The sequence below is a fragment of the Entelurus aequoreus genome, linkage group LG07 (assembly GCF_033978785.1).
Source record: "Entelurus aequoreus isolate RoL-2023_Sb linkage group LG07, RoL_Eaeq_v1.1, whole genome shotgun sequence".
Lineage (NCBI taxonomy): Eukaryota > Metazoa > Chordata > Actinopteri > Syngnathiformes > Syngnathidae > Entelurus > Entelurus aequoreus.
In genome coordinates this window covers 77,624,824-77,651,006 of record NC_084737.1, presented here as the reverse complement: position 1 = coordinate 77,651,006, position 26,183 = coordinate 77,624,824, and the positions used below count along the sequence as shown (strand labels likewise).

Here is a 26,183-nt window from a genome sequence, read left to right as displayed (position 1 = left end):
CGTCTTTAATTTTCTGGCTACGATGTGTCGCAGGCCAATAAAAAACACTGCACTTTAGAACAGGGGTTCTTAACCTTAGTGACATTGGTGCCCGACTTTTCCACTACAGAGGGAACTAAGCCCACTCAAATATTAATACTGAATTAGTAATCTTACTCTTTTTAATCATATTCAATAATTATATCTAACCTACTTAGCTTACAACCATGTCAAATGGAAACCATGTGTTAATCACAAATATTATTATCTATTTAACACATAAACATTAGGCTCACATCAGGCTGATTAGAAGAATAAGTACTAACCACATACACTGCAAAAGACGGGACTCATAACTAACTGAAGGTAAATACTTGCACATGCAATTATTTTGTGCTTAGATAAATAAAAATAATAAATAATATATATTTCTTAACCAAACTGTCAATATAATTAAAGTGCAAAGGCAAATGCAAAACTTAAATCATAAGTTTTGCGCTTAAAAAACTTCCGACTTTAGCTCCAGACTTCTTGTTTGTTTGAAGTGGTGGAAAAGTGTATTACAACTGAGCACCACGGCGGCCCATACAGACCACAGTTGAGTAACAGATATTTTTTGGCGTCCCTCTATGGCGCTCAGAACTATGGTTAAGAAACACTGATTTAGAGAACACCTCTGATTTAAATAGACATTGCACCAGAAATGAATTAGATGTACAAAAAAATATACTGACCGAAGGGTGGAAAGTGACATGCATTTCACAAGACATCCCAGTAGACAAAGGACCGGGAGGTTGGAAACTGTGGAAGAATGTCAACATTGTTAGGATAAACAATAAGGGCGGAAAACAACAACAACTTTTAAATGGAAAACCGTGTACTGTAGGTGTTATAGTTCCATGGGATTTTGGTGCGGTTACTTAGGTGTATCAAATTGCAAAACTATTGAAAACCAAATCAAATACATGCATGCATGAACAAATACATGTAATCAATTATATAAGTTCATGAATATTAAGGAGGCAACCATCAAAATGTTTCATTTGTCATTTTTAAAGTAAGCCTTTGTCAGAAGTGGTAAGGCATGTGTAAGAGAGTATGTTTGATTGTGTGAGAGATAATTTGTGTGTGTGTGTGTGTCTGAGAAATAATGTTTGTGTCCATTTTCTGTTGAGTTGTTTAAAAAGTAAAATGTTTATTAAATAAACTAGGGCTGCAACGATTAATTGATAAAAACATTATATTTATTTACATTATGTTGATTTGATTAATTGTTTCCTGAGTGTAACTAATACAAACTGATCAAATTGGGACCGGTTGCAGTGCCCGGAACTTTAAAATTGTGGACATCGTTTCCACAAGGCCGCACATTTTTTATACATTTTTATTAATGTACACATGTTAAAAGTGCCATTTGAGGATATGCATTTATTCCAAAAAATTAATGAAGCTTATGGCAAGCAGAAAAAATATTATTTGTTTCAACTATATTCCCTAAAATATGCAATGAGGCTTTTAAGTGTGTTTTATCCAAATATTTATCATCATTAATCTAACAAACTAGTCCATAATTACTCGAATAATAAAATAATCGATAGCTGCAGCACTAAAACAAACACATGATTTCATATCATTTTACAAGGTTGAAAATTGTAGGTTGGAAATAATTATTGAATATCATTAAAAGCAAGAGTAAGATTAATAATTCAGTGTTAATATTTGAGTGGGCCCCAGGCCTGTCTGTCATGGAAAAGTTGGGCCCCAAGGTCAAAAAGGGGAAAACCCCCTGATCTAAAGTACACTTAATAAAGATAAACAATCTATATCTGTCTGCAATGAATCAGAATTGTAAATTACAAGTATGAACGCAATGTGATTAATTAAGATTCAATATATTTATTTACCATTGACTTGTATCGATGAAATTATTGCGAGTGGTCAGCGAGTTTGTTTAAAATTTTTTCCAACATAAGACGCCCATGCACATTGAATTTAACAAAAGATCAGCAGCCTTAAGATGGTCAAGACTCTTCTCGCTTTGCGCTATACAAAAAAGAGAAAAACATGGCAATGTTATTTTATTGTTTTCTCACAGCACATGCTTACAGCTAAACTGCAGCCCTGACGATAACGAAACCTTTAGCACCAATCAAAATGGAAAAAAAGAGGTTGGTAACTTCATAAGCAGACTTCATAAGCAGACAACTAACTGTGGGAATCATAACTAGGCAGCGATTTTGTAAATTTTCTGAGCAGTGGGCTTTTTTTAGTGTTGGTCCAGCTGTCAAGGTGATGAGGAACTTGAAGCGACCATCTGGCTCACCACTGTGACCTGGAAAGCTATGAAAGTATTCCACCTGGTTTGAGTCACTTTAAATGTCATAAACACAGACAGAATTTCTCTCTCTGAGTCTCTTTCTGGCTAAAATCTTCTTACGGATGTCATTCTGTCTGTTCCAGTTCCAAGCGCCGATATGAAAAGGCACATGTTGTAAAATAGAACAGTTCACTGGGGATTAAATTCTGAATGAGACAAAGTTAGAAAAAAAGCCTACTACAGCACTATATAAAGCGCTCCAAATTAGGCCATACAGTAAAGGAGCATATGCATTTGCAGGAGGCTGATGTGAGGAAGCTGTGTCTCACACACACTATGCTGGGTTTCATTAGAGTCTCAGGATGTTCCCCCGCTCGCTTCTTATAGTTGAAATCAATAGTTTGTCCTCACATTAATAACCTTGTCCAATCAAGAAGACACATTGTGTGATCAACATACCCACAGAATGTATCATAAAGGTAGTACCGTAGGTAATTATAACTGTAAACAATGTTGATGTAACTTTACTACTACTACAGCTATATCTAAATCGTATCGTACTGTGTTTCATTCATGTTTCAATTTTAGCAAAACCCATGATTACACTGGTCTTGTTTAGCCGATAAAAGGATTAGGTGCATCTCAACGAATTAGAATATCTCTAAAAGGTTTTTCATAAATAATAGTATTTACCATTATTTTAGTATTCGATATTAAAAAGTAATTAATTGGCATTTTATTGCATGAAATAAGTATTTGATACGTCAGAAAAACAGAACCTAACCAGACCATTTTGGTCCACTCTTCCAAACAGATCTTCTCCAGATACTTCAGGTTTTGGGGCAGTTGCTTGGCAACAGACTTTTGGGTTCAGGTTTCGGAGACTGGCTAGGCCACACCAGGACCTTGAGATTCTTCCTACGGAGCCATTACTACACAGCTGTGGTTCGGGTCAATGTCATGCTGGAAGACCCAGCCATGAACCCTCTTCAATGCTCCTATTGGCCAAGATCTTGCTATACATGGTCCAATCCATCCTCCGCTTAATACACCGTAGTTTCCCTGACCCCTTTGTTGCAGAAAAGCCTCCCCAAAAAATGAGGTTTTCAATTTTAGGTTCTTTATTGGGTTCAGGTTTGGAGACTGGCTGAGCCACTCCAGGACCTTGAGATTCTTCCTACGGAGCCATTACTACCGAGCTGTGGTTCGGGTCAATTTCATGCTGGAAGACACAGCCACAAACCATCTTCAATGCTCCTATTGGCCAAGATCTTGCTATACATGGTCCAATCCATCCTCTGCTTAATACACCGTAGTTTCACTGACCCCTTTGCAGAAAAGCCTTCCCAAAGAATGAGGTTTCCACTTCCACGCTTCACAATTGGGATGGTGTTGTACTCATCCTTCTTCTTCCTCCGTATACAATGAGTGGAGTTTCTACCAAACAGCTCTATTTCATTGGCACACTTCAGACGGGCCTGGACATGTGCTTGCTTGACCAGAGAGGCCTTGCGTGGGCTTCAAGATTTAAATTTATGACAGTGTAATGTGTTAAAAAAAGATTAAAGTACCAATTAAGGAGAATTGGATGGGAAGGAGGAGGAGTACTCCGGCGACCCCTGTTTCCATCAGGGGGGTCGATGTGGACATGGTTGAGGATTACAAATACCTGGGAGTACACATCGACAACAAGCTGAATGGGTCAAAACATGCTGTGGCACTCTACAAGAGGGACGGGAGGCTAGGATTCTTCAACGTCTGTACAAAGATGTTGAAGATGTTCTACGAGTGGCGGGCGCCTTCTTGTACGCCGTGGCCTGCTGGGGCAGCGGGCTGAGAGCGAGGGACGCAAACAGACTGGACAAGTTGGTAGAGAAGGCCAGTAACGTGGTGGGAGTGGAGCTAGACTCTCTGGTGGTGGTGTCAGAGAGGAGAAGTCTAGCAAAACTCCTAGCCATTATGGACAACACCTCCCACCCACTACACTCGGACCTTGCGAGGAGAATGAACACGTTCAGTGGAAGGCTCAGACTCCCAAAATGCAACACGGAACGACACAGGAGGTCCTTCATACCAACAACCATCAGATTGTATAATGCATATGTTCCTTCTTGACTGCACTTAAATGTAGAATATATGTATAATATATTTATATTATTCATATACTATATTATTTATTATTATTCTTGTCTATTGTGAGCGAACTGTGGTGCTGAATTTCCCCCGATCAATAAAGTACTTTATATTCTATTCTATTCTATTCTATTCTATTAATGTCACACACACTAGATGTGGCGAAATTATTCTCTGCATTTGACCCATCACCCTTGATCACCCCCAGGGAGGTGAGGGGAGCAGTGGGAAGCAGTGGGCAGCAGCGGTGGCCGCACCCAGGAATCATTTTTGGTGATTTAACCCCCAATTCCAACCCTTGATGATGAGTGCCAAGCAGGGAGGTAATGGGTCCCATTTTTATAGTCTTTGGTATGACTCGGCCGGGGTTTGAACTCACAACCTAACCATGCTTTTCTTTGAAACTGCGACCCCAGCTCTCTTCAGTTCATTGACCACATCCTGCTGTGTTGTTTTAGGCTGATCCATCACTTTTCTAATGATAATTGCTGCTCCACAAGGTGAAATCTTGCATGGAGCCCGAGACTGAGGGATATTGACAGTCAGCTTGAACTTCTTCCATTTGTTTAATAACTGCATTAAGAGTTGTTGCCTTTTCACCACACTGTTTACCAGCATGGTGTACCATGTACATCATCAATTTAATCCCTGATGCTGTTAGAGAGCTGGTCTTGGCCATTGTAGAAACGTTGGAGTTTGATTGATTCAGTGTGTGGACAGGTGTCTTTATACAGGTAACAAGTTCAAACAAGTGAGTGGAGAACAGGGAGGCTTGATTATGGTAAACTATCAGGTCTGTGAGAGCTGGGAATCTTGCTGGTTCATAGGTGATACAATACTAAATTATCTGCAATAAAATGCAAATTAATTAGTTAAAAATTTCGCAGTGTGATTTACCCAACTTTCGCTTTGGATTCCATCTCACAGTTGAACTGTACCTACTTTGTAAGTGCCGAAAAAAAACTAAACTTGCAAAATCGTCAATATATCAAATATATGTCCCTGATGACTGAAGACTGAAGACTTTTATGTTCACCTTAGCTTTCAGCTAAATCTTTTAATCTTTTAACTTTTAACATCTGCACTGTTTTTATTTTTATTGTCTGCATTTTAATTTTGCTTTTATTTTCTTTCATTTCACTTTGTTGTCTGTGAAGCACTTTGAGTCTGTCTTGTGTATGAAAAGCGCTATACAAATAAAGTTGCCTTGCCTTGCCTTGCCTTGCCTTGATGGTGGAATCTACCCAGAAGATTAATAAAACAAGCTGAGTTAAGTGCAGTCTACTTTCTGGACATCAGTCCCTGGGATAAACCTCGTGTTGACAGATTTCAACACTTCAAGAATCTAAAATGTCCTCTTCAACTAGCTGGACATGGCTTGAAGGTTTTCAAGATTTCCATCACAGTGACAGAAACGTTTTCAGACAAACAAAGTTACAGGAAATCTTTACAGAAGAGAAGATTGGAAAACTTTTGGACTTGTCTTACATCTCTGTAAAATATGCTTACCTGCTTAATTAATAAACCTTGTCTCTGTTCTGCGTGAAGTTGTAAATGAGAGAGGAACGAGAGAGGAATGGGCACCATACTAAATAATAGTAACAATTTCAGTACTCTCATACCCAAATAATTACAGTAAAGCAATAAAATGTTTTAAGCAATATTTTTTTTAGAAAAATTCCAACATTCCAAGTTTTAGTTACTTAAGGACATTAGAACATTTTACTAAAGTCAAAATCTAGCGGACCACAGTATAACATTGTAACCTGAGCTACAGTTATGTCAATAGTTAGTGCCAGGTTTGTCACTGACAGTTTAGTTATGTTTTGAGTTTTTCCTCTGTTTGTCTTTATTTCCTGTCGGCACTCTTATTTTGGTTATTTCCTACCTGTGTCCCTGAGTACTGTGTCCCATCAGCTGTGGCTGATTGGCACCTGACCACACCTGGTGTCAATCAGCCAGCTACTATTTAGACCTGCTTTTCCCTCCAGTCAGTGCTGGAGTATTCTGTCAGTGTGTAAGTGACGAACCCCAAGATGCAGAGATGGCAGCAGGCATTGAGCAGGAAAACATGATTTAATTTAACACTATAACCAAAAACAAACAAAAGGGTACAAACAAAAGGCGGGCACAAGGCGGAGAACAAATTTGGCTATGAACAACACTAACACTTAGACAGAAACTATGGACATGAAAAACTACACTTACTGTGACTTGAAAAAACAAACACTTATGTGGCAAGAAACGAGACTATGACATGAGCAGAGTGAACAGAATGTAGACACAGCTACAATGACAGGTAGTAGCGACATTGACAATACTCCAGTACTGACTGGAGGGAAAAGCAGGTCTAAATAGTAGCTGGCTGATTGACACCAGGTGTGGTCAGGTGCCAATCAGCCACAGCTCAGGGGACATAGTACTTATGGACACAAGTAGGAAATAACCAAAATAAGAGCGCCGACAGGAAATAAAGACAAACAGAGGAAAAACTCAAAACATAACTAAACTGTCAGTGACAAACCTGACAGTTAGATGGCTATAATCCCCTTATTTTTTATCTCATAAGAGACAAGAAAAAAGACCTAATGGTCAAGTGCAATTTACAGTATGCGTTACAACGACAATATTCGCTACATGGAGAAACGGTGCTTGTAAAGTATTGATTTTATGACTTTTGCTACATCAAGCAAGTGAAAATATTAAAATTATTTTGACCGCATGTAGCACCGTTCCAACATAAGTAACAGAAGCATGTGCATATTATCCTCATAATAAAATACCTCCATCACACATTTGATTGATGGCAAACCTTGGAGTAATACTGAGTTTACCTGCAAGTCAAATAAACAATATATGACATTTGACATTTAATAATTGTATTTTGTATTTATTATTGTTAACGTCTGTGTTGTTGCTGCTACACCTATAGCACAATATGACTAAACACTTTGTGGCCCACTTACTATTATTATTTGTTACATTTTGGAAAAATTATTGCAAGAGAATAAAAAAAAATTAAAAAAAAAAAAATTCTCCCAGGGTGTATGCAATGCATCTCATGCTGGCATGATTAGAGCCTATTATAACTAGTTGGTGTGATTACACCCTCAGATATTTGGTCAAACACCAGCATTCTCACTACAGCTTTGGTAGCGCAGCTTTGTCTCACAGCAAGAGACGGAACCACACAATATCTCAGAGGGGTGTCTTCCGCTCTGCTAGTTCAATACACTGCTGTACACGACACAAAATGAAGCTACTGGCAAAAACAACATAATAAGACAAAAACATACAGGTTTGAGGTTAGTAACATCCCAGTGGTGAAAAGCCTGAAAAGAGCCAATTCTGACATTTTATGGCACACATGCACCCACGCTAGCCAAGGACTGGGGTGCGGTTGGTTCATTTTTAGAAACTCTGGGGGTGTACAGGGGACCGTGGGCTGGTGTGAAGCAGCTAGAGAATTTCTCTTACCCTATCTGTATGGTGGAAAAGGTTTGCAGTGTCATAACTTTTATATTAGATGTTTAAATGTGTAGACCAGGGGTCACCAACCTTTTTGAAACCATGAGCTACTTCTAGGGTACTGATTAATGCGAAGGGCTACCAGTTTGATACACACTTAAATAAATTGCCAGAAAGAGCCAATTTGCTCAATTTACCTTTACTCTATGTTATTAATAATTAATGATATTTATCTTTGTGGAAACACTGATCATCTTAATGATTTCTCACAATAAATATATATAGAAACAGATAAATATCAATATGCAACACTTTATTTTTATATTTTCTCTAAGTGCACATTTTTCAAATTGAACATTTTTAAATGATCACTTCTAAGACAGTCTTGTGAAATCACAATATCCCATTTTAACTAGCTAGCCACTGACATTTTTTAACAAATCATGAATTACTTTGCACCATGTTTGTACAAATAATAACTCATGTAAAATACAAAAGTCAACTCTCAAATTTTTAAATAAATCATGTCACACTTTGAACTGGACACCAAATCTGTTATCTGTTTCTTTGTCAGTTAGTGAAGACCAAGTCTTTCAAATATTTTCTTGGATTTTCAAATTCTATTTGAGTTTTGTCTCTCATAGAATTAAAAATGTCGAGCAAAGAGAGACCAGCTTGCTAGTAAATAAATACAATTTAAAAAAATAGAAGCAGCTCACTGATAAGTGCTGCTATTTGAGCTATTTTTAAAACAGGCCAGCGGGCTACTCATCTGGTCCTTATGCGCTACCTGGTGCCCGCGGGCACCGCGTTGGTGACCCCTGGTGTAGACAACCCCTGTGGATTTTTCCCTTTTTTGATTCAAAAACACAATTGTACCTGGACTTACGGGCTTAATTATTTCTGTGAAGGAGCTCTTCACTCAAAACAATTGAATCTCAAATCAACGTCTATCATTGAAATTAATAAACATCAATTTATTTGGCGGTTGCCTCCAGCCCAAAAAGCCCAATTAAAACATGAAATGTGTTTTTTTTTTTTTTAAAGAAAAACCTTTAGATAAAGAATTTTATAGAATAAAATCAACAATTGTATTTTACCTGGGAGAGTGGACTTTTAAGGTATCTTTTTTCAGATGCTTTTTAGTCAAACACGCCATCAGCAGTTTTTCCACATTTTAATGGATACATGACCCCCGTTTAAATATTATTTTAACATTATTGGCTGCAGTTAGACTCATTCTGCTTCAGTGTGGTGCAGAGTAGCAGTGATTTTCTCGAATTGCTTTGCCAAGGTGGCGCACACTTGGTCATGTATTTGATTATGTATTCAAGGAAAAAAAAAAAATCATATGAACACAAGTTTTGGCGGATCTTTTGGGGTTCAACAGTGGCATTTGCTGCACCAACTAATGGCGGGGATGCTTGTAAGTCAAATTTTTGCTTGTAACTTAAAGCTTGGCAATGAGCAGAGAAACAGCTCTTATCTCAAAACACTCTTAAGATGGGGAACTCTTAAGTTGAGGTCCCACCATACTAAAATTTCTCATTACAAATGTATTCCGACAGTTTCTCAATCTTACAAATGTGAATACACCACCCACATTTCAGCAACAGTTTTATCATATCTTCTAAAAGGTACAAGAGTATAGGAATTCATTTTGAATACAACTTAGGCATAGTCAATGATGTCTATAATTTTGGCCTGTTGTGTTGTCCGGTCCCTTACTTGATCAAGATAAAATCCTGCAGTTGAGCAGAGATGCCAAGGAGCTTGCAGTGATTCGTGACGTAGCTGATGTTAGTCAGAATGACTTTCTTTTTGTACGTTTCCCCCACTTCAAAGTCCTAAAAGAGACAGCAAACACTGACTGATCATAAAAAAAGAAATAATTACTACAATTGCAAGTTTGTGTGCAATCTACAAACCCCGTTTCCATATGAGTTGGGAAATTGTGTTAGATGTAAATACAAACGGAATACAATGATTTGCAAATCCTTTTCAACCCATATTCAATTGAATATGCTACAAAGACAACATATTTGATGTTCAAACTGATAAACATTTTTTTTTGCAAATAATCATTAACTTTAGAATTTGATGCCAGCAACACGTGACAAACAAGTTGGGAAAAGTTGCAATAAATACTGATAAAGTTGAGGAATGCTCATCAAACACTTATTTGGAACATCCCACAGGTGAACAGGCAAATTGGGAACAGGTGGGTGCCATGATTGGGTATAAAAGTAGATGCTCAGTCATTCACAAACAAGGATGGGGCGAGGGTCACCACTTTGTCAACAAATGTGTGAGCAAATTGTTGAACAGTTTAAGAAAAACCTTTCTCAACCAGCTATTGCAAGGAATTTAGGGATTTCACCATCTACGGTCCGTAATATCATCAAAGGGTTCAGAGAATCTGGAGAAATCACTGCACGTAAGCAGCTAAGCCCGTGACCTTTGATCCCTCAGGCTGTACTGCATCAACAAGCGACATCAGTGTGTAAAGGATATCACCACATGGGCTCAGGAACACTTCAGAAACCAACTGTCAGTAACTATAGTTGGTCGCTACATCTGTAAGTGCAAGTTAAAACTCTCCTATGCAAGGCGAAAACCGTTTATCAACAACACCCAGAAACGCCGTCAGCTTCGCTGGGCCTGAGCTCATCTAAGATGGACATACAAAGTGGAAAAGTGTTCTGTGGTCTGACGAGTCCACATTTCAAATAGTTTTTGGAAACTGTGGACGTTGTGTCCTCCGGACCAAAGAGGAAAAGAACCATCCGGATTGTTATAGGCGCAAAGTTGAAAAGCCAGCATCTGTGGTGGTATGGGGGTGTATTAGTGCCCAAGACATGGGTAACTTACACATCTGTGAAGGCGCCATTAATGCTGAAAGGTACATACAGGTTTTGGAGCAACATATGTTGCCATCCAAGCAACGTTACCATGGACGCCCCTGCTTATTTCAGCAAGACAATGCCAAGCCACGTGTTACATCAACGTGGCTTCATAGTAAATGAGTGCGGGTACTAGACTGGCCTGCCTGTAGTCCAGACCTGTCTCCCATTGAAAATGTGTGGCGCATTATGAAGCCTAAAATAGCACAACGGAGACCCCCGGACTGTTGAACAACTTAAGCTGTACATCAAGCAAGAATGGGAAAGAATTCCACCTGAGAAGCTTAAAAAAATGTGTCTCCTCAGTTCCCAAACGTTTACTGAGTGTTGTTAAAAGGAAAGGCCATGTAACACAGTGGTGAACATGCCCTTTCCCAACTACTTTGGCACGTGTTGCAGCCATGAAATTCCAAGTTAATTATTATTTGCAAAAAATAATAAAGTTTATGAGTTTGAACATCAAATATCTTGTCTTTGTAGTGCATTCAATTGAATATGGGTTGAAAAGGATTTGTAAATCATTGTATTCCGTTTATATTTACATCTAACACAATTTCCCAACTCATATGGAAACGGGGTTTGTATGTTCATTTGAAGTACAATTAAATGTTTAATGAATGCTATTTTAATAAAACAAGTCATAAATACCTTGAATAGAATGACTTCTGGCTTACTGCTAAATGAAGGTCCTTTGACCTCTTTTGCACCAAGTTTTTTGGAGGTTACACTCAACTTCGAGCTGACCACGGTAGGTTTTTCTTGTTTTGCAACTGTCGGCGACAACACTTTCTTATCGTTGGAAGGAAACTGAAAGCACACAAGGATGATAAAATGATACATAATCCCTATAGTATTCAAACATAATGAAATCAAAGGTCATTGGCATTAAAAGAAAGCTGCTTAATATAGAGCAAAGCGCTCGGTGGATGAAAAGCAGTTTATCTGTGTATAAATATAGTCTTATCTCGAGCAAACAGATAAAAATAAAACCTTCAAACTAAATGTGCAGAATTATAATTATCTTCAGTAGGTGACTGTGTATTTAGAAGCATCAAGAGCACATTTGATGCTAATTATTTGCAGCGATGGGAAAGACAAAATGTGTATGTTAGGTGGTTACTTTAATATGAAAAAAAAAAAAGGTTTAAGCCTCTATTTTGTATATTTGTTAAAGAACAGTCATTTGATCATGACCCTCTCACAATCCTGCTCATCTATTACCAGTGGCCATTAACTGTTGGGACGGAGCTTTGATGAGGGCACGAGTCGGGGGCCGTTATATAGCTTGCACTCCACTTGTCACATGCTTGGGTCTCGGAAGCTGATCGCGGCTCGCTCCGAGGTATCAAAGGCACCAGCACAATGAGAAGTGATGTCTGTCGCCCTACATTTCATGTGTGGGCTGCTGGATGAGCTGCAGAGCCACACAACCCTTAGACACACTACAGTTAGTGCCACATAGCTGCCTTTGAGCAAAGTATTTTATATTGCAGCACTTGTGGCACACTACACTAACCTGCGCCAACTAGAGATTGAAAACTGTGAGAAAGATTCACTTTGGACTGACAGGTGGAGGGTCTACACAACAACCTTACATGTAGATGCTTCCCCCACAAAATAAGCAACACGAGCAAGCATAAGGCACAGGAGATTCAACTTAACTTTTGTTGTAAGCATAGAGCAGCTACTCACAATAGAACACCATCCTAATTAAATCAGCGGAAAACACACCAGTAGGATCATTTTTGTCATCTATAACAAAGCTGCCCTATTTAAGCCATGATTTATGGTGGGTTTCACTTCTGTGTCTTTTGGGGAATTACATTTTAGCCTAACCTTGTAGTTTTGGTCCCACAGCCCACAGAATTCAGGCTCTTCTAGGCTGTCGGGAAGGCTCAGATTTAGCACTTCCTTTTGGGCAAGGTCTTCCTGGTACTCTGATTCTGATGAGGAGCTGCTGCTTAGCCTCACGTTCCTTAACTGTTGGGAACATGAGAGCACACAACATAAGGTATACAGAACATTCCAAAAGTGAGTACAGTTCTGCAATTGTTTTATTATACTGGCCAAAAAAAGGTCACCACCTGGGTTTAACTGACTAACTAACTAACTAACAGGTAAGACAATTACAACATGGATGATTATGCAACACATTGTATTGTACCATATGTCCCGGCAAGAAATCTGCGTTCAAAGAACTCCGGCTTATTAGTGATTCCCAGAGCCCAAAAAAAGTCTGCGGGCTATATAGCGTTTTCTATTCGGGCTCCAATACTCTGGAATGCCCTCCCGGTAAAAGTTAGAGATGCTACCTAAGTAGAAGCATTTAAGTCCCATCTTACAACACATTTGCATACTCTAGCCTTTAAATAGACCCCCCTTTTAGACCAGTTGATCTGCCGTTTCTTTTCTGCTCTCTAATGTCAAAGTGACCAATCATAGAATTCATTCATTTTGGTGTGATCTTGCATGCAGTTTTGGATGCCTCTGTTCATGGGGTTTTGCAGACTGGCAACATTGTGATGTCACAGCGAGGTGGATGTACCCTGAACATAAATATGAATGCAACACTTTTGTTTTTCCTCCCATTTTTCATGAGTTGAAGTCAAAGATCTAAAACTTTTACTATATACACCAAATACCGATTCCTCTCAAATACTGTTCACACATCTGTCTAAATCTGTGTTAGTGAGCATTTCTTCTTTGCCAAGATAATCCATCCCACCTCACAGGTGTGGCATATCAAGATGCTGATTAAACAGCATGATTATTGCACAGGTGTGCCTTAGGCTGCCCACAATAAAAGGCCACTCTGTAATGTGCAGTTTTATCACAAAGCACAATGCCACAGATGTTGCAAGTTTTAAGGGAGCGTGCAGTTGGCATGCTGACTGCAGGAATATCCACCAGAGTTATTGCCCGTGAATGGAATGTTAATTTCTCTACCATAAGTCGTCTCCAAAGGTGTTTCAGAGAATTTGGCAGTACATCCCACCGGCCTCAAAACCGCAGACCATGTGTAACCACACCAGCCCAGGACCTCCACATCCAGCAGTGGCCACACCAGATACTGACTGCTTTTCTGACCCCCCCAGACCTCCAATAAAGCAAAACCGTTCATTTCAAAGTGGCCTTTTATTGTGGGCAGCCTAGGGCACACCTGTGCAATAATCATGCTGTTTAATCAGCATTTTCATATGCCACACCTGTCAGGTGGGATGGGTTATCTTGGCAAAGAAGAAAGGTTCACTAACACAAATTTGTAAACAATATTTGAGAGGAATAGGTCTATTGTGTATATAGTAAAAGTTTTAGATCTTTGAGTTCAACTCATTAAAAATGGGAGCAAAAACAAAAAATATAATTTTCATCTAATCTTGATGTGCGCTTAATAACACTTGCGTGTGACATGCAGTGACATAAAGGCTGCCAAAACAGCTATTTTTTATGGAGGTCTGACTCGATAGCCGAATATGCAGGTGTACCTAATGTTGTGGCAGGGTGAATCGATATTATGTTTATTAAGTTTACCTTCGACCGTGTCTGGCAAAAAAAATAGCGGTGGCATCTTCAGTGTATATATTTCAACAGTGTATACTTTCAAATGATAAATCCCAATACTTTTGGAGTGTGTGGGAAATTATTTGATTTGCAATCTTCAGTTTTGAACTTCTTGCAGGCCGACTCAAAATACTGGTTGTAAAAATGTAATAATATCCAGTACGTATTATCTGGACCACAGGGAAGTGTTTTTAATTCAGATTAATATCATTGTAGTTCCCCTTTAACTGAGGCAGACAGTAGCTTTTCATTTGTTTAGACAACCACAATGAAAGACATTTTCTGGTTGTGAAAAAACACAGAACGGTGAAATTATTGGCAGACATCAAGCATGTGAAAACACCTAGGTAAGAACTATTAAGATGCAGGCAGATATAATGTCAAAAAATGCTGGTTTAATTACTGTATGTGGGGTTATTATTTCACACTGACAACATAGACAGTTATATCCACCCACTGTTGTGCCACTCTCTGTGCCTGGTGGTGTTCTGGTATCCAGGTAATACAGGAGCTTCTTTCTTATCCTGCCTGGGGAAAGGATGGTATGGGCAGTGCGGGCTTTAGTCGTTGATGCCTGCTGAGTTTTTTTACTCTTCAGCATCTGCTTCTCCAAAAGAATCTTGTCCACAATCTCGACCCTCTTTGCTTTCTGTCTCTCCTTGAATTCCCTGAGAAGAGCACATCAACAGCACGTTATTATACAGAAACGGGGTCATGTATACCTCGGCACAAAGCCAGAGAAAAAACACCTACCCACTGCTCCGTGGAGAGGGAGTGGAGTGGTGATGAGCGGAGAGTACAGGGGGAACTTTTTGGGGATAAATTAGTAGGATTTTGTGCAAAACATCTGTTAATCAATCATATAATCATAAAGCAACCTAACCACGTTCAAGTGGTGGTGAAATGTTGCATTTTTGTAGCAATTTATTGTAGTTCGACATTATGAGGGCTTGCATATAAACTTCCTGCTCAGTTGTCATGCCAACAAAATAGTCCAGTTCAAATACACAACTTTCCATAAATTTTACTTCTAAATTCTCATGAGAACACGCCAGAGGAGAGGAGAGAAGGAGAGAGGAGAAGAGAGGAGAGGAGAGGTGAAGAGAGGACATACTCTTGCTTTCTTTTTGCCTCCTCTTCTCGTTTCTGTTGGAATATGTGCCTGGTGCTGTTTAAGCCTTGAGCCTGCAGGGATTCTTTCAGCCGGTTCTGTTGACGTTCTTGCTTCAGGGCGTTTGCTTTGGCTCGGCTTTGTCTGACCCGTAGGTTCTCCTAAAGAAACAAGATTTTTAAGGCAAACCCGTCACCGCAACCTGTTCCATGCATGCAGACTTGCAACACAGCCTTCATTTCATCAGGGTATAAACAAATGTTTAAGAGATAGGTATGTATAAGAAATACATAATCAGTAGAGATGCATAATGATCAGTGGATTTCTCCTAAAATATGTAACTTTTGGGACTTAAAGTAACACAACAATAATAACTGATGTCTGTGAATGCATGTACCTCCAAATTAGGGAACAGCGGGGTAATGCAGCAATAAAACCTCTAGTAGTTGCTAGATGAAATGGTTGCAAATAGTATTTACATTTGCAGTGTCCTATTTTGGACTATCTTAAAATGCAAGTGGCATAATATTACATTATTGTACTTGAAGTGCCTGATCTACTAAATGTGTGTGTGTATTAAAACATGTGCAAACTTGATAGCGCATTAAAAGCTAATCTACTAAATTTGCGCGCAGAGGATGGCGTTTCTTAAAGTACCACTAAAATGGGAAAACAAGTTGCCTCTCTATTGAAGCTAATATTATATATATCTGATTTATAACACCAAAAGACTTACAAAGTTTGCTAGTAACTAGCTAAGATCAAAACAGTATCAATTTCAGAGATTCCTGAGCCATTTTGAAAGTTAATGAGCAAGCTAGTCACGTGAACGTGTGACGTAGAGGTAGGAACCACAGATCTCTTCCCCATCAACAACAATGCTAATCATGCAGATTTTGTGAGAGCCAACAACGATTACTTTGGGAAAAGATAATAATCCAGAACCTTATATTTTTTTGCCTGAATACAAAGAGAGTGAGCTACAAGTTTTAGGAGCTGTGTGCTAAACAGATCCAGATTTTTAAAACACTATAGCATTATGTAGCAGTATTGCTAAGTGCTAAAGAAGAAATTCGAACTATGAACATAAAACGATCGCTTACTGTACAATGTCTGCTCTCATTGCGATGACGACTGATAGGATGTTTATATCTTCCCATTTAGATTCAGAATTATTCATAATCCTCACTAAGGGTGAAAAGAAAAAGTTGCTGCCTTATCGTGTCTTTGTCTCCATCTCAGAGTATAAATTGAATTACGCAGATGAACAACTTCTAGATTTATGGCTAAATCTTCCTATTGTCCAGATGAGTGGCATGATTTATAATCTAGAATAATTTTGACGGGCCGAGACCTGATGATGCAGCGGCAGCAGCAGCAGCAGCAGCAGCCAGCTCAATGCTGCAGCACAAGCTTGTTACCTCTCTGTGATCAATGCACTACTAAGAATAGTTTGTCTTCGTTAGCACATATAATAACACCGCTAATATTTGGTTAATATTCAGGTGACGATATGTACATAAGAGTATTGTTGGCGGGTTTTGGATGGTTATTTAAAGAGTTTTGTGGCCGGAATAGAGAGCCCTCATTTACTCAATTGTTAGCAGACTTCTTATTTATTTACGGCTTAGAATGCATACAAAAAAGAAAATTGTGTTCATGTCTTACATAGGAATTATGAGTGAAAGACAGCACATCTCTTTCTAATTATTGCATATTTCCAGTATGACTGATCAGCTGATATGGTCAAGAGTGCAGAAGCGTTCCCAGGGTGACATCATCCGACCGCGAATCTAAGGAAATTGCCGAAGACATTCGGAGCGGAATATTCAAAATGGCTGTCTGAAATCGGGGTACTTTTGTCACCGCTTGCTGCCACCTTATGGTTTGTATTTTCAGTTTTCCCTTTTTGGTGCAGTTGACCTGGTCCAGGGGTCACCAACGCGGTGCCCGCGGGCACCAGGTAGCCCGTAAGGACCACATGGGTAGCCCGCTGGCCTGTTCTAAAAATAGCTCAAATAGCAGCACTTACCAGTGAGCTGCCTCTATTTTTTAAATGTTATTTATTTACTAGCAAGCTGGTCTAGCTTTGCCTGACATTTTTAATTCTAAGAGAGACAAAACTCAAATAGAATTTGAAAATCCAAGAAAATATTTTAAAGACTTGGTCTTCACTTGTTTAAATAAATTCATTAATTTTTTTTACTTTGCTTCTTATAACTTTCAGAAAGACAATTTTAGAGAAAAAATACAACCTTAAAAATGATTTTAGGATTTTTAAACACATATACCTTTTTACCTTCCTCTTCTTTCTTGACAATTTAAATCAATGTTCAAGTAAATTTATTTTTTTTATTGTAAAGAATAATAAATACATTTTAATTTAATTCTTCATTTTAGCTTCTGTTTTTCGAAAAAAAATATTTGTGAAATATTTCTTCAAACCTATTATGATTAAAATTCAAAAAAATTATTCTGGCAAATCTAGAAAATCTGTAGAATCAAATTTAAATCTTATTTCAAAGTCTTCTGAATTTCTTTTACAATTTTTGTTCTGGAAAATCTAGAAGAAATAATGATTTGTCTTTGTTAGAAATATAGCTTGGTCCAATTTGTTATATATTCTAACAAAGTGTAGATTGGATTTTAACCTATTTAAAAGATGTCATCAAAATTCTAAAATTAATCTTGATCAGGAAAAATTACTAATGATGTTCCATAAATTCTTTTTTTTAAGTTTTTGTCTTCTTTTTTTCGGTTGAATTTTGAATTTTAAAGAGTCGAAATCGAAGATAAACTCTGTTTCAAAATTTAATTGTCATTTTTTTCGTGTTTTCTCCTCTTTTAAACCGTTCAATTAAGTGTAAATATCACTAATTATTAATAATAACATAGAGTTAAAGGTAAATTGAGCAAATTGGCTATTTCTGGCAATTTATATAAGTGTGTATCAAACTGGTAGCCCTTCGCATTTATCAGTACCCAAGAAGTAGCTCTTGGTTTCAAAAAGGTTGGTGACCCCTGACCTGGTCCTTACATTTGTACTTCCCCCTAGAGTTAAAGTTAAAAAAGTTAAAGTACCAATGATTGTCTCACACACACACTAGGTGTGGTGAAATGTGTCCTCTGCATTTGACCCATCACCTTGTTCACCCCCTGGGAGGTGAGGGGAGCAGTGAGCAGCAGCTGTGGCCACGCCCGGGAATCATTTATTGGTGATGTAACCCCCAATTCCAACCCTTGATGCTGAGTGCCAAGCAGGGAGGTAATGGGTCCCATTTTTACAGTCTTTGGTATGACCTACCGATCTCAGGGCGGACACTCTAACCCAGACCTGGGCAAACTAAGGCCCGGGGGCCACATGCGGCCCATTAAGTTTTTCATCTGGCCCGCCAGACATTCTCAAATAATTATTTTAGATTTTTAAGATGGAAAGCGTAGCTGCCATTATTATGTGAAGTGATGTTTTCAAATGACCGTAAGTCTTGAACTATACAAAGTATTTCAATGGTTGGAATCTGCGCTTTTGCATGATACAGTAGTTACCAGAGGTGGGACCAAGTCATTGCTTTGCAAGTCACAAGTAAGTCTCAAGTCTTTGCCCTCAAGTCTCGAGTCAAGTCCCGAGTCAAGACAGGCAAGTCCCGAGTCAAGTCCAAAGTCAAGACTGGAAAGTCTCAAGTCAAGTCACAAGTCATGCATTTTGAGTTTCGAGTCCTTTCAAGTCCTTTTAACCACAGACTAATATTTTTACACAGATTGTGTATGCTTTTAAAACGTTGTATTTATTTATTAAAACAAGTGCATTTGAAATAGCAGGAAAAAAAATAGTACTGACATTGCAATTCATAATAGCACTATTAACCAGTCATTTTAATAGTGTAAACAAATTTAAACATTTAACTCATTCCTTTACAGAATAAACACATTTGCAAAAACAAGTGCAACTGTACTTATTTGTACAAAAGTGTTAACATTGTATGTCCATGGCATATTGCATTGTAACTAGTTCCACAGCAGTTTCTATTCTGTTCTTACCTTATCTCATTGATCTCATCTCATACTGTATGTGTGTTGATGTGTGCGTACATATGAAAAACATAACAAATACATGAACATAACAATGAACAGAGTTGTACTTTTTAGATGTCAGGGCCCTATGCAATATGTACACATATTCTTAATATTGTATACATTTTAACTGACCTTTATTTGACTATTTGTCTTTTTGTAGGTGGCTAAAATATGCGGTGCTGCTGACCGCCGTCTAACGTTACGTTATTGTGTGTGATACATTGACTAACGTACCGTTATGTATAGGTACCTCATGCAACCCTGCTTGAAAAAAATCACTTGACAAAAAGTATGAATAAGGTAGCGAACTGCAGTGGACGCAGCAGATTGCCGTGTTTGCAATGACGTTATAACCACAGACATCTTATAAGTAGACGCAGCATTGGTTGCTGTGACGCGAGCAATTTGCATCTTGAAGTGGTGATGAGGAGCCGGCGAGTAGCCTAAACTGACAGTTGACAGGTAGAAAACAAAGATGCCGGGCTGGTGTTCAGCGTTTTCCTGCTCAAATGAGCGGACTGTTGAAAATAGGAATCAGGGGATTACTTTTCACAAGTAAGATTTAACATTAATGTACTATTGGTTGTATTTTATGAAAATAACATTACCACAGAGTTGAGAAGGAGCAAAGATCTTCAATATTTCTATGTGAAAATCACAAATAAATCTTCTGGGGGAGGATGACGCCCCTAAAGGGGTTTGGTTTACAAACTTTCAGCCCCACCTAAAACAAAATTCACCAGCCGCCACTGATTATGATGCATTCTCATTTTAGGCAAAATATAAGACAATACTTTCTTAACAGTATAATTGTAACCAGGAATAAGTCTTCAAGTAACAATATTCAAATACTAACATTGTTGGGTAAGACAGCATTTGGTTTTATTCTGAATCCAGTGAAACAGATTGGTGGTTTTAGCTGATATAAAGACTTTCAGGTGTTTATATATGTTTAAGTATTTGGCAGACGCTTTTATCCAAAGCGACATACATAAAAAATACATATATAACAATCACTGTAAACATGATCATTTAAGGGAAGAATGTAATACAAAATATCAATACAAAGTGTCAAGACAGAATAAACTCTCTGCTGCTGCAGCAACAGAGATACAGTCTATAAGATATATAGATATCTAATGTATTCATACATTGTTTATGTAGGATATACACATGTATATATAACCTAATCATATTGTTTCTTCAATTTAAAAATAGCTGACCGTTTTTTTCCCCTTTCTCTGGGGATTATATTCCCAGTTTTGATCTCGGACGTCTGGTCACTTATAGCGTATAAGAATATTATATTACTGTTAAGCAAACTATGAATAATAAAACACGCCAAAACATGTGTCCTTTATCATAGCTACACGTATGACAACAAAGCGCATGAAAATCAGTGGTATTCAGTGAGGTAAGATGAATTAAATGCGCTGACAGTTCATTGCTCCTGCCAAATGAATTGCACTAGTGGAGCGGATCACCACTCCAAGATGGCGGCCCCGCGTCTCGTCTGCGCCTGTAGGCAGTAGCGCTCCATGCTGCGTACCCTTATAAGATGTCTATGGTTATAACGTTAGCAGTGAGTTTACAGCCTCACTGATTTAACTACACAGCAAATAAAAGTCACGTTACTTAGCCAATAAACGTTAGCTTACATTCAAAACTTACCCTTCTTTGTGCATCTTCAAATGTCGAACGAAGTTGGAAGTTGTTACGTCTCCGTCTATAATATTCAAACTGCATGATTTGCATAGGGCTATTTGTTTTTTGTTGACCGAGTCGTAGTTTTAATACCCGAACGAAATTAACTTTGGCATAATTGTTTCTCACTGCCGCATTGTTTGACAATTCTTCTTCATTGGTTGTCCTGCAATTTGATTGGATGAGAGCTGTATGATGAAAACAGCGTAGATCTAATTTGATTGGCTGTTGTACTGAGAGCACACCAGCTGACAGGAACAACACGCTGATAGACACAGACGAAGAAAAGGAAAAATACGTAGCGGCGCGCTCCCAAATAACTTTTTAATCTTTGGGTTTTGGGGAAAGTAGCAAGTCATGTCAAGTCAAAAGCCTCAAGTCCAAGTGAAGTCACAAGTCATTGATGTTAAAGTCTAAGTCGAGTTGCAAGTCTCTTTACAATTTGTCAAGTCGAGTCCAAAGTCATCAAATTCATGACTCGAGTCTGACTCGAGTCCAAGTCATGTGACTCGAGTCCACACCTCTGGTAGTTACTATGGTAATCTAATTAGTTACTATGGTCTTCTAATTAGTTACTATGGTCATCTAATTAGTTGAAATGTGGGTGTCAGGGACAGATTTTTACAACAAAGTTCTAAAGCTTAGTGATCTATCAGATATATCAGATTGTAGGTGGGGTTTTTTTCTTTTACCCTTCGCGTTCATATTTTTGTTGCGTTTCGCTTGATTGTAAAATATGTGGATGGAGAGGGGGTGTGACGTTCATATGTTGTCAATATTCAGTGTTTTATCCTTCATAGTTAATATTTTAAATCCCACATTTTTTATTTTCATGTACATTCTGGGTGTCTCATTCAGTAAATTTTTTTTAAATTCCATTCCATTTTTTAAAGTGGTCTGTCATAACGTTTTTAGCATTCAGACATTATTGTGAGGTTTTGTATTAGTGTTCCTAAAAATCAGATATACCGGTCCCATTTTTTCTTTAAATTTGGCCCCGAGTCAAAATAATTGCCCAGGCCTGCTCTAACCACTAGGCAGAGATCCTGTGTTCCCCTTGTGGGCGGAGTTGTGAGACGTGCACAGCTGTTTCCAATCTTCCTGATACTACTTAAGCAGCACCTTGACAGCTGGATGGCACTTGACAATTCCCCTCCTCGACTCTTCTCGCCAGAAGTTTCCAATGACTCTCGAGTTTTTGATACCTACTTTCTTGGCTTTTTCCAGTGCCATCCAGCTTGGTGTTGTGTGGTAGTTTGAAGGTCTTGCAACTCCAACCCATGTTATTAGTTGTTATTGTATAGTAGCTTTTGTTCTTTTTTCCACGGTGCTCATTTTGTTTTCTCTTTTTCGCACTGTCGCTTTTTGTTATCTCCTGTTTGGATCATTGTTGGGAGTTAGTGATGGGTTGATGAGGCGTCATGAAGCGTTTCGACACATTGCAAAACTGTTGTGATACTGTGTCGATACTGTGTCACTAAATACTGACATCTGCTGGACATTAAAAATCCCTACAGGCAACCTATGGACCGACTCAACTGACACTGATTTTATGACCTAGTATATACAATAATATAAACCAAGTCATTGTATCTCATTTAGGATTATTTCATATCTTCATTTAAATAAAAATATATTTTTATCTTTTTTAGATACAGTCAATAAATAATGTGAATATGTATCGTGACTAGAATGGTAGAAGGTGGGGATTGAACCCCAGTAACCAGCAATCCTAGCACAGCCACTCTACCAACTTCGCCACGCCGTCATTCCTGTAACTTTCTCGAGTAACAGCATTCCATGATTAATATCAATAAATTAACATTAATAATAAATGACAGAAAAATAAGCACACGTATGACTCAGGAGTCATAGTGTAACTTTGTGTGGCGTTTGAGTTGTCCGACTTTTTGTGTGGCCATAAACGCATCAGTGGTTTAGTGGTATGCGTGTTGGTGACGAACACCGTTAGGGTCGCTTGTTGTCACTGTCACTCAAAGTTGCATTTCAAAATTACACAGAATAAATGTGTTTATTTTGTTTAGAATTCAGATGAGTTTGATTCGGTGCGCGGCATATATTTGCTGTGCGGCGCACAGTGTGCGCAGAGGACGCTTGAGCAGTGCGCAATTGTGCAGGCGCGCACCTTAGAGGGAACGTTGCTCACAGGGCACAGAGGCGGCGTCAGTGCGATACAGTTCGCATATCGGTCACGTGACCAAAGCAGCTCATGATCGGTCACGTGATTTTCTAAAAGCGGTACGCGCACCGACACAGAGTATCACTCTATGAGCTCGACGCATGTGCCGATGCATCTGTGTTGCCGGACCCATCACTATTGGGAGTAATTTTCCTTAAGTAAAATAACTGTTTTACTGGGGGCGGCATGGCGTAGTGGGTAGAGCAGCCGTGCCAGAAACCTGAGGGTTGCAGGTTCGCTCCCTGCCTCTTGACATCCAAATCGCTGCCGTTGTGTCCTTGGGCAGGACACTTTACCCTTGCCCCCAGTGCCGCTCGCACTGGTGAATGAACGGTGAATGATGGGTGGTGGTCGGAGGGGCCGTAGGCGCAAACTGGCAGCCACGCTTCCGTCAGTCCACCCCAGGGCAGTTGTGGCTATGAAAGTAGCTTACCACCACCAGGTGTGAATGAATGATGGGTTCTCACTTCTCTGTGAAGCGCTTTGAGTGTCTAGAAAAGCGCTATATAAATCTAATCCATTATTATTATTATTATTACTCACCATCCGTCTGCATCCTTGGGTTCGTCTCTACTATATTGAATTGAACTGTGACAATTTTGTATTTAAGATGGATTGTTTTTCTACTCTATAGGCACTTCTAATGAGCCGAATAAGGAGCGCAATCCATTTAGCGTGTTTGTCTTCATGAATATGCAAAATATATGCTAATCATCGAAACACCCACCATACTGGGAGGAGAAAATGCAAATATAAGTGTTTAGCAAACACAGTGTGAGTGACAGGGCCGGCCCGTGGCATAGGCCGTATAGGCAAATGCTAAGGGCGCCGTCCATCAGGGGGCGCCACGCCAGTGCCACAAATGTTGGAGAAAAAAAAAAAGTTGGTATTATTATTTCTAAATACAAAAAATAATCCCACGTTAGTTAAAATGCAAAGTAAAGCCTATTTAATAGAAATATTATTTGTTACAACATTACGCCCCCCCTCCCCCCGCACGGTGCGCCCCCTCCCTTCCCGTATCATGACTCTTTTTGGACGTCACCACATCAAAAAACAACACAAGATGTCAAAACGGCCAAAACTGTCAGGTGCCCAGGGAAGAAAAAATAGAAAAGAAGAGGAGGAGAAACGAGAAAAAGACAGAGGTAGCAGGTAGGTAACGTTAGCCTACATGAAATTATTTGTCTGTTAAAGAATGTGATAGTAACCTGGCTTTTTAGCATTAAGCTAATGTTGCATGATTCGGCAACTGCTAATCAATAAATAGCTAGTTCTGTTTTAACGTCGGGTTAATATTGTTGAGGGGGCTAAATTGTTATGGAAAATAATAATGTAACGTTAGGTAATTACAGTACTCCCTGGTGTACAGTCATTTGTAAGTCATTCTAGTTAATGCAATATTAAAAAGCACAAATAGAGAACTCTGTAGGATCCCCTTTTTTTGTAATATAGTTGTTAAAGTCATACTGGTTTGATATCTTGTTTTGTGCAGTGCCTTATTTATATTGTATTTTTAATTTATTTTATGCAACTTGTTGACACGTTTTATTTTGTGTTTATGTATGTAAAAAATATTGTATTTCATATATTCATTTTTTATTTTTTGTATTAATTTATTTATTCATATTTTTTTTAATCTTGTTAACTATTCTGATTGTTAATTTGCTTTCTTTAAGTAAAAAAAAGGTCAAAGACAAAGCTATTCGGTTTCTTGTGAGTATATACACTTCACTGCCGATGTGGGGGGGGCGCCACCTAAAATCATGCCTAGGGCGCCAGATTGGTTAGGGCCAGGCCTGGTGAGTGATCAAGACTGAAATTGTTCTGTGGCCGCTGATTCGCGTCTTTATTTTGTACGTCTGAAATGACATGCAAACAGGTGGTTATGCAGAAATGGCTAAGAGAAAGGAGGTGATTGCACTGCAGCTCCGCACTACATATGCTTGTCAACATATATGGACTGTCAAGTATACAAATATTAAACAGTCTATACAGCAATATTATTTCAGAATTTTATAGCTGCTGGGTGACCTGATGGGCTGACTAAAACAAATTCAATTGAGGCAATTTGGTGTCTAGTTGCGTTTTTTTCAATGATGTTTTTTTTAATTTGGAAGATAATTCATTAACATATCTCCTCCATGAAAGAAACTTATTGCAATATGCATTTTCTTGCATCTGGAACTTTCCAGTGCACGCTTGCAGTTACTGCCAGCATCTTCCTTGAGCGCACCAGAAGCCAGGTAAAAAAATTGTAAAATGCCCATAAAGAGTGGTACATAATGGTCTGCTGCATGTTTTAAAACAAAGAACAACGCCACAGGCATGATAACATTGATATACAATTAATTAGTGTATCCATGGTAAAAGTCGCATAGCACACATAAAAACGTAATTCAAATAAGGTGGTCTCTACCAGTTATCAATTAGTAGATCACACAGGCTGTTAAGCGTGTGGTGTTTGGATCTGAGTAGATCAGGACCCAAGTATGCACTTTGTGCATGAAATTAAAATATTGCATATATCATCCATCAAAATGTAAGCTTACGGTGTTGCTATGTGTTTACCTAATGTCTTGCACACACAAATGCACTACACAAGTGCATTTTAATTGGCTGTATGTTTCCATGGTTGCAGCAACTAAAATTGAAATTGAGACAGAGCATCCATAACTGTCAACACCAACTTGTTTTGAACATTTTTTTCTGCTTTAATCACAGTATCAATGA

At 38.6% G+C, this 26,183-nt stretch overlaps 1 protein-coding gene across 1 annotated transcript in view; it reads right to left on the bottom strand.

Moving 5' to 3' along the window:
- cfap74 (cilia and flagella associated protein 74) overlaps window positions 1-26,183 on the bottom strand; it is a 119,196-nt gene that overhangs the window by 81,772 nt on the left and 11,241 nt on the right. Inside the window, 6 exon segments of the mRNA XM_062054726.1 lie at window positions 714-780; window positions 9,626-9,744; window positions 11,449-11,607; window positions 12,637-12,780; window positions 14,819-15,029; window positions 15,476-15,633. Coding sequence (XP_061910710.1) covers window positions 714-780; window positions 9,626-9,744; window positions 11,449-11,607; window positions 12,637-12,780; window positions 14,819-15,029; window positions 15,476-15,633 — 858 coding nt within the window.